The 13,305-nt window shown below is 43.4% G+C and overlaps 1 protein-coding gene across 6 annotated transcripts in view; it reads right to left on the reverse strand.

Annotated features, from left to right (window-relative positions):
* itgb4 (integrin, beta 4) overlaps window positions 1–13,305 on the reverse strand; it is a 359,993-nt gene that overhangs the window by 253,441 nt on the left and 93,247 nt on the right. For all 6 annotated transcript variants that reach the window (XM_072482936.1, XM_072482935.1, XM_072482933.1 and 3 more), the window contains exon 6: window positions 10,566–10,662. In XM_072482936.1, the coding sequence (XP_072339037.1) occupies window positions 10,566–10,662 (97 nt within the window). The remainder of the gene's footprint in view (window positions 1–10,565; window positions 10,663–13,305) is intronic.

The following is a 13,305-nucleotide window of genomic DNA, read 5'->3' on the forward strand; positions in this document are numbered from 1 at the left end:
ATTACCATAAAAGTGATATCTTGATGAGAAAATGGAGACCTTTACATATGCAGGCAGATATAAAGTGTGCAGAAGTTCATCAAGTAGTATTGCCTGTAGGGTATAGAAAGGAGGTGTTGCGAGTTGCACATGAGATACCAGTGGGAGGTCATTTGGGAATAAGGAAAACTCAAGCTAAAATCCAGAAACATTTTTATTGGCCTGGACTACATAAAGATGTCGTTAAATTTTGTCAATCATGTCACACATGTCAAGTGATAGGAAACCTCAAGCAGTGATAAAACCAGCGCCCTTAATACCCATTCCAGCATTTGAGGAACCTTTTACAAGGGTTCTAATTAATTGTGTAGGACCGCTTCCTAAAATGAAAAGTGGGAATCAATATCTTTTGACTACAATAGATGTGTCTATTAGGTTTCTAGAGGCCATTCCAGTACATAATATTACAGCTAAAAAGATTGTGAAGGAGTTACTCACATTCTTTACTAGATTTGGACTACCCACAAAAATACAATCAGATCAAGGATCAAATTTTACCTCAAGGTTATTCAAAGAAGTTATGGATAGCTGAGGAATAAAACAATTTAAATCAACTGCGTACCATCCAGAATCGCAGGGAGCGTTAGAAAGGTGGCATCAGACATTAAAGACAATGTTGAGAGCTTATTGTCACAATTATCCAGAGGATTGGGATAAAGGAATTCCATTCGTACTGTTTGCAATTAGGGATGCATCTCATGAGTCAACCAAATTCAGTCCTTTTGAACTAATGTTTGGTTATGTGGTAAGAGGACCACTTAAATTGATTAAGGAAAAATTGGTGAGTGAGAAATCGGAAATTACATTATTGGATTACATGTCAAATTTTAGGGAACGATTAAATAGAGCAGGTGAATTGGCTAGACAACATTTAAAAGTTGCACAAAATGCGGTGAAACAGGTAGCGGTCAAGAAATCCAAAATTCGTAATTTTGCCAGTGGAGATAAAGTTTTAGTATTTTTACCAGTGGTAGGTGAACCTTTAAAAGCAAGATTTTGTGGACCTTACCAGATTGAAAGGAAATTAATTGAGATGAATTATGTGGTAAAAACACCAGATAGAAGGAAGACTCACCGAGTGTGTCATGTGAATATGCTTAAAAGGTACTTTGAAAGGGAAGGAGAGAAAAAGCAGGTTTTAATGATTTTAACTCAAAGTGACAAACCAAATCCAGATGACTGTGAATTTGACACATCTCAAATTAAATTGGAAAATGAGGATGTTCTTAAAAACTGGGATAAACTGTTGAGTTACGTTCCAGAGGAATAACGAACTGACCTGAAAGAGTTATTGATAACACATGGGCAAGTTTGTGGAGAATAAATTGGGTAGTACTAAAATGGCTATACATGATGTAGATGGGGGAAATGCTGTTACAATCAAGCAACATCCATACAGACTTAACCCGTTAAAATTGGCATAGGTGAACAAAGAGATTGAGAGTATGCTTAAAAATGGCATAATTGAAGTGGGTTGCAGCCAATGGAGTTCACCCATAGTGATGGTACCAAAACCAGGCGGTACCCAACGGTTGTGTGTGGACTATAGAAAAGTTAATGCAGTTACAAGAATGGACTCTTATCCTATCCCATGTTTGGAGGATTGCATTGAGAAAGTGGGACAATCAGCTTTTATTTCTAAACTGGATTTACTTAAAGGTTACTGGCAGGTACCTTTATCCGAAAGGGTGAAGGAGATTTCAGCTTTTGTGACTCCAGATGGTATCTACCAATTCAAAGTTATGCCAATTGGCATGAAAAACGCACCAGCCACATTTCAACGGTTAACTAACAAAGTTGTTTCAGGATTACCCAATTGTGCGGTATACATCGTCGATCTGGTAATTTTCAGCCAGACATAGAAAGAACATTTAAAACATCTGATGGAGTTGTTCGATTGACTTCAGCAGGCAGGTTTGGTGATAAACCTAGCCAAAAGAGAATTTGGAAAAGCCCAAGTCACTTTCCTTGGCCATACAATCGGACAGGTTCAAATGGTCACATGGGATGTGAAACCAACAGCTATTGAGGAGTTTTCCCCCAAGACAAAGGGAAATAATGCGATTTCTTGGCATGAGTTGATTTGATCGAACATTTGTGCAAAGGTTTTGTAGCGTGGTTGCTCAACTGATGGACTTATTGAAGAAACGTCGAAAATTTCAGTGAACAGCGGACTTTCAACAGGCATTTGACGGCCTGAAAGCTGTGATAACCAATGCTCCTGTGTTGGAGAATTACAAGGGACTCTGTGATCAGATTGAACTAAAGTATCTGATTTTAAAGAGAAATGCCGAGGCGTAGAGAAATGGATGGATCGTGCAGAGGCATTCTTGTTCAAAGAGACTGTCAATCGAGAAGGATTTCAGTTGGAGGAAGAAGAAAAAAAAATGGACTGTATTATTATACCTGTTAGCGTATGTTGTTGTTTTTTAAACCGAAAGTATATTTACTGTGTGCATTTCTTAAAGGATGGTGAAAGGTGAAAAATGAAACCATTTTGAAGTTGATGGGGTTTTTTTTCTTGGGGGGAGTACCTGTAAGAAATGGGTGTTTATAAATGGGTGTGTATATGAATATCTGTAGTGAGAGTACCTTTAAGAAATGAATGTTTACTACTGCAGTGATGTCAGAGAGTGGGTGGAGCTGGGCTGTCTGTCAGCTTTTTACTTTCATTTTAGGCTGTTTGCTACAGGGTGTGTTTTACTTTCGTTTTCAGTGTTGGAGCTGAAGCCAGACAGAGGAGGTGTACTGTTGATCTCTCTGCCATGAAAAGATTATCTCTTGGTCATTTGGTGAATTCAGAATTATAAATGTTCTCAGTAGTGAATATAAACCTAATGTGCTTCTGTTAAAAGGTGTTTCCTCTGTCTTCTGGATGTTGTTTGGGAAGTTATTAAGCATTATTTAGTGTTGTATTCTTTGGGGGTTTCTTAAGTCTTCTGGATGTTAAAAGGACAGCTTACGGATTACTTAGTGTTGTATTCTTTGGGGGTTGTATTTGAATTGATGGTTGCTAGGATGTTCACTGTATGTTTTAAAAAGGTTAACTTGAGTTCATAGAATAAACATTGTTTTGCTTTAAAAAATACTTTTCCATTTCTGCTGTACCACACCTGTAGAGTGGGCCATGTGCTCCCCATACCACAATCTATTAAAAGTTGTGGGTCAGGTGAACTCCATGATACACTTTGGGGTTCTCTAAACCCTGGCCCATAACAACCAGTTGAAAATATAATTGTTTGTTATTGAACTGATTTTTCGGAGAATCTGGATTTTTGATTGATCCATTTGTTGGTGTTCTGTTTAATCAGGAGACCAGAGTCAGCCATCATTTCTGATATGTTACTCAACAATACCTCAGTTTTAAATTGGGAACTTGATTCGGTAAATCAAACAGGCCAACCTGAAATGAGAAGCTCACTTTGTCAAACTAAGTGTAAGAAAGCACTTTCCTGCCCTCAATTTTCATCAGAGTCAATTCTGGGGGTCAACTTCATGATGGATGGTCCTCTGATGATGGATCAGTTGAGGTTACACTACACCAGCATCATTGAACAAATGCAGCAGTAAGGTTTATTTAACACTGACCTTTAAGAAAAAGAGTTCACTTGGAGAGAGACATCAATGGAGAGAATGAGAGAAATTTCCCACACAGACAGAGGGTGGCATGCATTGAGATGACGAGAGATACAGAAGGAGTGAGAGACAAGACAGAAACATTTCTATCTGTGGAAATAGTCAGAATAAGAGAGAGACGGACAGAGAGAGAACGGGTGGAGAGAAAATAAAAGACAATAAAAGCACTGAGTGCTGAATTTGGTGCATTTGAGTGCTACAGTGAGAGTTTGGTGACCGAGGGAGTGCTGAATCTGGTGCATTTGAGTGCTATAGTGAGAGTTTGGTGACCGAGGGAGTGCTGAATTTGGTGCATTTGAGTGTTATAGTGAGAGTTTGGTGACCGAGGGAGTGCTGAATCTGGTGCATTTGAGTGCTATAGTGAGAGTTTGGTGACCGAGGGAGTTAGGTGAGGAGGGAGTAAGGTGCTCCTTTCATTTTGTTTCCGACATTTCCGCAAAGAGTGAGAAGAGAGCCAGGAGTTTACAGAAAGTGTAGCTGACTGGGAGCAGAGTCGGAGGGCGGAGATCTAGTTAGTCCACAGGGCAGCTATATTCTGTCAGGTAAGAGGGGATGGAGGCTAGGCCAGTTGCATGCTCCTCCTGTAGGATGTGGGTGGTGAGGGATACCACCGGTGTCCCCGCTGACTATACCTGCGGGAAGTGCACCCAACTTCAGCTCCTCAAAGACCGTGTTATGGAACTGGAGCTGAAGATGGATGAACTTCGGATCATCCGGGAGGCAGAGGGGGTGATTGAGAAGAGTTACAGGGAGGTAACCACACCCAAGGTACAGGACAAGAATAGCTGGGTTACCGTCAGGGGGAAAAAAACAAACAGGCAGACAGTGCAGGGATCCCTCGTGGCCATTCCCCTTCAAAACAAGTATACCGTTTTGGATGCTGTTGGGGGGGATGACCTACCAGGGGAAGGCCCTAGCGGCCAGGTCTCTGGCACTGAGTCTGGCTCTGGGGCTCAGAAGGGAAGGGGGGAGAATAGAAAAGCAATAGTTGTAGGAGATTCAATGGTTAGGGGAATAGATAGGAGATTCTGTGGTCGCGAGCGAGACTCCCGGAAGGTATGTTGCCTCCCGGGTGCCAGGGTCAGGGATGTCTCGGATCGTGTCTTCAGGATCCTTAAGAGGGAGGGTGAGCAGCCAGAAGTCGTGGTGCACATTGGTACCAACGACATAGGTAGGAAAAGGGGTGTGGAGGTAATAAACAAGTTTAGGGAGTTAGGCTGGAAGTTAAAAGCCAGGACAGACAGAGTTGTCATCTCTGGTTTGTTGCTGGTGCCACGTGATAGCGAGGCTAGGAATAGGGAGAGAGTGCAGTTGAACACGTGGCTGCAGGAATGGTGTAGGAGGGAGGGCTTCAGGTATTTGGATAATTGGAGCGCATTCTGGGGAAGGTGGGACCTGTACAAGCAGGACGGGTTGCATCTGAACCAGAGGGGCACCAATATCCTGGTATGGAGGTTTTCTAGTACTCTTCGGGAGGGTTTAAACTAATTTGGCAGGGGAATGGGAACCGGATTTGTAGTCCAGCAACTAAGGTAGCCGATATTCAGGACGCCAAAGCATGTAATGAGGCAGTGAGGAAGGGAACACTGACAAAGAAGAGTACTTGCAGGCACGGAGATGGGTTGAAGTGTGTATACTTCAACGCAAGAAGCATCAGGAATAAGGTGGGTGAACTTAAGGCATGGATCGGTACTTGGGACTACGATGTGGTGGCCATCACGGAAACTTGGATAGAAGAGGGGCAGAAATGGTTGTTGGAGATCCCTGGTTATAGATGTTTCAATAAGATTAGAGAGGGGGGTAAAAGAGGTGGGGGGGTGGCATTGTTAATTAGAGATAGTATAACAGCTGCAGAAAGGCAGTTCGAGGAGTATCACCCTAATGAGGTAGTATGGGTTGAAGTCAGAAATAGGAAAGGAGCAGTCACCTTGTTAGGAGTTTTCTATAGGCCCCCCAATAGTAGCAGAGATGTGGAGGAACAGATTGAGAAACAGATTTTGGAAAGGTGCAGAAGTCACAGGGTAGTAGTCATGGGTGACTTTAACTTCCCAAATATTGAGTGGAAACAAGTAATGGAAAGGGTACTGAAGGATAGGATTTCTGAGCATCTGGAAAGACACTGCTTGATTAGGAATAGTCAGCACGGATTTGTGAGGGGTAGGTCTTGCCTTACAAACCTTATTGAATTCTTTGAGGAGGTGACCAAGCATGTGGATGTAGTGTACATGGATTTTAGTAAGGCATTTGATAAGGTTCCCCATGGTAGGCTTCTGCAGAAAGTAAGGAGGCATGGGATAGTGGGAAATTTGGCCAGTTGGATAACGAACTGGCTAACCGATAGAAGTCAGAGAGTGGTGGTGGATGGCAAATATTCAGCCTGGATCCCAGTTACCAGTGGCGTACCGCAGGGATCAGTTCTGGGTCCTCTGCTGTTTGTGATTTTCATTAATGACTTGGATGAGGGAGTTGAAGGGTGGGTCAGTAAATTTGCAGACGATACGAAGATTGGTGGAGTTGTGGATAGTAAGGAGGGCTGTTGTCGGCTGCAAAGAGACATAGATAGGGTGCAGAGCTGGGCTGAGAAGTGGCAGATGGAGTTTAACCCTGAAAAGTGTGAGGTTGTCCATTTTGGAAGGACAAATATGAATGCGGAATACAGGGTTAACGGTAGCGTTCTTGGCAATGTGGAGGAGCAGAGAGATCTTGGGGTCTACGCTCATACATCTTTGAAAGTTGCCACTCAAGTGGATAGAGCTGTGAAGAAGGCCTATGGTGTGCTCGCGTTCATTAACAGAGGGATTGAATTTACGAGCTGTGAGGTGATGATGCAGCTGTACAAAACTTTGGTAAGGCCACATTTGGATTACTGTGTACAGTTCTGGTCACCTCATTTTAGGAAGGATGTGGAAGCTTTGGAAAAGGTGCAAAGAAGATTTACCAGGATGTTACCTGGAATGGAGAGTAGGTCTTACGAGGAAAGGTTGAGGGTGCTAGGCCTTTTCTCATTAGAACGGAGAAGGATGAGGGGCGACTTGATAGAGGTTTATAAGATGATCAGGGGAATAGATAGAGTAGACAATCAGAGACTTTTTCTCTGGGTGGAACAAACCATTACAAGGGGACATAAATTTAAGGTGAAAGGTGGAAGATATAGGAGGGATATCAGAGGTAGGTTGTTTACCCAGAGAGTAGTGGGGGCATGGAATGCACTGCCTGTGGAAGTAGTTGAGTCGGAAACATTAGGGACCTTCAAGCAGCTATTGGATAGGTACATGGATTACAGTAAAATTATATAGTGTAGATTTATTTGTTCTTAAGGGCAGCACGGTAGCACAATTGCTTCACAGCTCCAGGGTCCCAGGTTCGATTCCGGCTTGGGTCACTGTCTGTGCGGAGTCTGCACGTCCTCCCCGTGTCTGCGTGGGTTTCCTCCGGGTGCTCCTGTTTCCTCCCACAGTCCAAAGATGTGCAGGGTAGGTGGATTGGCCATGATAAACTGCCCTTAGTGTCCAAAATTGCGCTTGGTGTTGGGTGGAGGTGTTGAGTTTGGGTGGGGTGCTCTTTCCAAGAGCCGGTGCAGACTTAGGGGGCCGAATGGCCTCCTTCTGCACTGTAAATTCAATGATAATCTATGATTAATCTAGGACAAAGGTTCGGCACAACATTGTGGGCCTAAGGGCCTGTTCTGTGCTGTATTTTCTATGTTCTATGTTCTAGAGAGGGAGAGATATGGAGAAACAGAGCGAAAAGGCCCCTGAGAATAGGCAGTCGCTGGAAGCCTTTAAATGATAAATATATGGACAAGTTATTTATTCCAGTCCCTCATGAGCATGAAAGGAGACTCAGAATTCTTGCTCAATGAAATTATTCTCTGTATCCCATTGATCTGTGATTCACTGTCCTCACTGTACGTGAATGGAACAATACTCTCATTCATCCGGGTTCACCCTGCCTGGCTTTGGCTTGCCGCTCTATTGTACTTTATAAATGATAATAAACTTATTTGTACTCAGATATGAGTGAAAACCTTCATGTGTGACCTTATGAAGCAAAGAGGCAGTAAAGTTTCCTTATCTTTAGTTTATTGTTGATGGTGTGTTTTTGTTCATTACTCATGTCAATGGTATTTACTGCTGTCTGTCTTCGATAAATGAGTAACTCGTACAAATACAAAGCTGCCTGCGATGGTAAACCTTTCTTTTGATTGGAGTCACACTGAAATTTTCACATTTATTATATTTTCCTGTGAGCCTCTATGTTCCCTCTCCTGTGGTTTTAGTAATTTCTCTGTCATCTGTCACGTGCAGCTAGAATTGTCAAATACTCCTACCCTGAACTCCCCCTCTTCCCTTTTCTCGTCACTTTCTCCCCCTCCCCGTAATCTTCCCTTGTTTCCCTCCAACTCAGTGGTGTAGTCTTTCCATACGTTATTTAAAATTTTGCAGCACCCTCTGAATGCCTCTCTAAAGATTCTTTCTTCAGAAACCTCCATAAAGTCCAGCTCTGTATAAACAGTACAGTACAGAATGAGAAGTGACCCTATGACAAAGGGTCATCTGGACTCGAAACATTAGCTCTTTTCTCTCCCTACGGATGCTGCCAGACCTGCTGAAATTTTCCAGCATTTTCTTTTTGAGTACAGAATGAGGCCATTTGTCCCATCGTGTCTGCACCGACTCTCCAAATGAGCACCTCAGCTCATGCCATTCCACTACCTTCTCCCCTTAACCGTGCTTGCTCTTCCTTCTCAGATGAGTCTAATTCCCCTTTCAAAGCCTCAACTGAAGCTGCCTCCACCACACTCTTAGGCAGAGTGTTTCAAACCCTAACCACGCGCTGCATTAAAATGTTTCTCCTCATATCACTTTTGCTTCTTTTAGTAATTATTTAAAATCTGTGTTCTCTTGTTCTTAATCCTTTCACGAGTGGGATCTGTTTCTCCCTGTCTACTCTGTCCAGATCCCTCATGATTTTAAATATTTCTATCAACTCTCTTCTCAACGTCCATTCCTCTAAGGAAAATAAGCCTAACTTCTCCAATCCACCTTGGAACTGAAGTTCCCAATGCCTGGGACCATTCTCACAAATCTTTTCTTCACCCTCTTCAATGCCTCCACATCCTTCTGAATGTGTGATGCCCAGAACTAGATGGTAACTGAGCGCATGGAACCCTGTCTGCCACCTGTCCATCCATTCCACCAACTTGTTTCTGAAGTTCGGTACTATCTCCCTCACAGCTCACAATGTTTCCAAGTTTTGTATCATTCACAAACTTTGAACTTGTGCCCTCTGCAACATTGACCTCAGAGTTTCCCAAACTTTTCCAGCCATGGAATCCTTTTGACCTTCCAAGGGCACTGATGGAACCCGTAAGGAACAGTCTTGTTATGTTAAAGAGTTAAATCATTAAAAAATTATTGTTTTTATACAATAGGTGCAAATATACAAATACAACTGTATTTCTTACAAGTTTACATTTATTATAATGAAAAAGCTCTCTTATTCAACAAATTCTTAAGTCTTACCTTTTTGTCATTTTTAATAGGAGGAGTGATGCTGATCTTTTGCCCATAAATTTGTTTAATATTAGGAGTGCTGCTGGAGAGCTGGATTCTCATTTCAGACTCTCACATACACATAGACTCACACCCAAATATTTAATAAGAACAATAATCTTTATTGTTGTCATAAGTAGGTTTACATTAACATTGCAATGACATTACTGTGAAAATCTCCTAGTTGCCACACTCCGGCGCCTGTTCAGGTACACTGAGGGAGAATTCAGAATGTCCAATTCACCTAACAAGCACGTCTTTCGGGACTTGTGGGAGGAAACGGGAGCACCCGGAGGAAACCCAAGCTGGGAATCGAACCTGGGACGCTGGCACTGTGAAGCAACAGTGCGAGCCACTATACTACTGTGCCACCCATGCAAGCACTCTCATACATACACTCACACACACACCCTTTTAAAAAAAATTTAGGGTACCAAATCCATTTTTTCCAATTAATGGGACAATTTAGCGTGGCTAATCCACCTACCCCACACATCTTTCGGGTTGCGGGGCGAAACCCACATAAACACGGGGAGAACATGCAAACTCCACACGGACAGTGACTCTGAGCCGGGACCGCACCTGGGACCTCGGCGACGTGAGGCAGCAGTGCTAACCGCTGCGTCACTGTGCTGTCCTGACACACACACTCTTATGATGAATGTAGGATTTTAAAAATAAATATTGTATTAGATATCTGCTAAAGCTGTGATTTGGGGGTTAACAACTAGGCAGGTTGTCATGTCACTGATGGGAGAGGCTGGGTCTGTTTTAGTTTCATATTTCAGCCCCTTTTTGGTTTCATTTTTAGAGTTCTGCTGTGGTTTCTCAGACTGACTTCTGAAAGCTTCTCTCCCAAGGACTTTGTGAATAAATCTGTAAACCACTGAATGTTGACTGTATTAATTATTGCTGTTCCTTCACCATCACTGGCTCAAAATCAGGGGAGCTCCTTCCCATTAGCACTGTGGGTGTATTGACAGTAGATGGATTGCAGCAGTTTGAGAATATGGCTCACAACCACTTTCTCAAGGGCAATTAGGAGTGGGCAGCAAATGATGGCTATGCCAGAGGTACTCACATCCCATAAATGGATATAAAATTAAGAGATTTTGTAAAGAGATGTATCAACACAAGTCTACATTTACATTAACAACTCTCTCTCAGGCACATATTGTATTCAAACACACACAAACAAATTGGAATGAACATGCAACGTTACAGAAAAACTCACAGACACACGTGCATACACATATACACACAAAACACAGAAGGAAAACCACTGTTTAAACATAATTCCCCTGGTTTCTGATAACCAGGATGTTCTGCTCTTACCTTGAAGGCCTCATATCTGTCTGTGGTACAGTTACTTTGTCAACAAACTTCCCAAAGCCAATGGTGTAGTTACTTGACATGCTCTCCACAACTTCAGCTGTGAAATACAAGCAATACGAATTTGGGACATATAAATATTCATAATTTTAATCAAGGACCTGCATCGATATAGCACCTTTCATGACCTCAATATATCACAAAATGCTTTACACCCAATGAAATGCATGTGAAGTGTCGTCACTGTTAAAAACACAGCAGCTTCCAAAAAGCAACAATGTGATCGCAGCCAGATAACGTTTTTTGATGATGTTGCTGGAAGGGTAAATATTGAGCAGTATATTTGGAAGAATTCCCCTGCAATTGTTTGAAACATTGTCATTTGAGGGGGCAGACAGGCCCTCTGATCACCAGTGCAGCACACCCTCAGTATGGCACTGGAGTTTCAGCTTGAGTATTGTAATGTGCTCAAATCTCTGGAATGGATTTAACCCTCAACCTGCTGCTTCAGGGGCACACATGCTATTGCTGAGCTACCGCTGACACTTAACGCCTTTTATTTTGCTTTTTAAATTTTTTTAAATGCCCAATTTGTTTCTTCCCTATTAAAGGGTAATTTAGCATGGCCAATCCACCTACGATGCACATCTTTGGGTTGTGGGGGTGAGACCCATGCACACACGGGGAGAATGTGCGAACTCCACACGGACAGTGATCCGGGGCTGGGAACGAACCCGGGTCCTTGGCGCTGTGAGGCAGCAGTGCTAACCACTGCACCACCGTGCCATCCTAGGGGCAGCATGGTAGCACAAGTGATTAGCACTGTGGCTTCACAGCGCCAGGGTCCCAGGTTCGATTCCCTGCTGGGTCACTGTCTGTGAGGAGTCTGCACATTCTCCTCGTGTCTGCATGGGTTTCCTCCGGGTGCTCCGGTTTCCTCCCACAGTCCAAAGACATAGAACATAGAAAAATACAGCACAGAACAGGCCCTTCGGCCCACGATGTTGTGCCGAACCTTTGTCCTAGTTTAATCATAGATTATCGTTGAATTTACAGTGCAGAAGGAGGCCATTCGGCCCATTGAGTCTACACCGGCTCTTGGAAAGAGCACCCTACCCAAAGTCAACACCTCCACCCAACAATAAGGGCAATTTAGGACACTAAGGGCAATTTATCATGGCTAATCCACCTAACCTGCACATCTTTGGACTGTGGGAGGAAACCGGAGCACCCGGAGGAAACCCATGCAGGCACGGGGAGAATGTGCAGACTCCGCACAGACAGCGACCCAAGCCGGAATCAAACCTGAGACCCTGGAGCTCTGAAGCAATTGTGCTATCCACAATGCTACCGTGCTGCCCTTCAGTACAAATAAATCTACATTATATAATTTTACCGTAATCCATGCACCTATCCAATAGCTGCTTGAAGGTCCCTAATGTTTCCGAATCAACTACTTCCACAGGCAGTGCATTCCATGCCCCCACTACTCTCTGGGTAAAGAACCTACCTCTGACATCCCCCCTATATCTTCCACCATTCACCTTAAATTTATGTCCCCTTGTAATGGTTTGTTCCACCTGGGAAAAAAGTCTCTGACTGTCTACTCTATCTATTCCCCTGATCATCTTATAAACCTCTATCAAGTCGCCCCTCATCCTTATCCGTTCTAATGAGAAAAGGCCTAGCACCCTCAACCTTTCCTCGTAAGACCTACTCTCCATTCCAGGCAACATCCTGGTAAATCTCCTTTGCACCTTTTCCAAAGCTTCCACATCCTTCCTAAAATGAGGCGACCAGAACTGTACACAGTACTCCAAATGTGGCCTTACCAAAGTTTTGCATCATCACCTCACGGCTCTTAAATTCAATCCCTCTTTAATGAACGCTAGCACACCATAGGCCTTCTTCACAGCTCGATCCACTTGAGTGGCAACTTTCAAAGATGTATGAACATAGACCCCAAGATCTCTCTGCTCCTCCACATTGCCAATAACTCTACCGTTAACCCTGTATTCCGCATTCATATTTGTCCTTACAAAATGGACAACCTCACACTTTTCAGGGTTAAACTCCATCTGCCACTTCTCAGCCCAGCTCTGCATACTATCTATGTCTCTTTGCAGCCGACAACAGCCCTCCTCACTATCCACGACTCCACCAATCTTCGTATCGTCTGCAAATTTACTGACCCACCCTTCAACTCCCTCATCCAAGTCATTAATGAAAATCACAAAAAGCAGAGGACCCAAAACTGATCCCTGCGGTATGCCACTGGTAACTGGGATCCAGGCTGAATATTTGCCATCCACCACCACTCTCTGACTTCTATCGGTTAGCCAGTTCATTATCCAACTGGCCAAATTTCCCACTATCCCATGCCTCCTTACTTTCTGCAGAAGCCTACCATGGGGAACCTTATCAAATGCCTTACTAAAATCCATGTACACTACATCCACTGCTTTACCTTCATCCACATGCTTGGTCACCTCCTCAAAGAATTCAATAAGACTTGTAAGGCAAGACCTACCCCTCACAAATCCCTAATCAAGCAGTGTCTTTCCAGATGCTCAGAAATCCTATCCTTCAGTACCCTTTCCATGACTTTGCCGACCACCGAAGTAAGACTAACTGGCCTGTAATTCCCAGGGTTATCCCTAATCCCTTTTTTGAACAGGGGCACGACATTCGCCACTCTCCAATCCCCTGGTACCACCCCTGTTGACAGTGAGGACGAAAATAT

The sequence above is a fragment of the Scyliorhinus torazame genome, chromosome 18 (assembly GCF_047496885.1).
Source record: "Scyliorhinus torazame isolate Kashiwa2021f chromosome 18, sScyTor2.1, whole genome shotgun sequence".
Classification (NCBI taxonomy): Eukaryota; Metazoa; Chordata; class Chondrichthyes; order Carcharhiniformes; family Scyliorhinidae; genus Scyliorhinus; species Scyliorhinus torazame.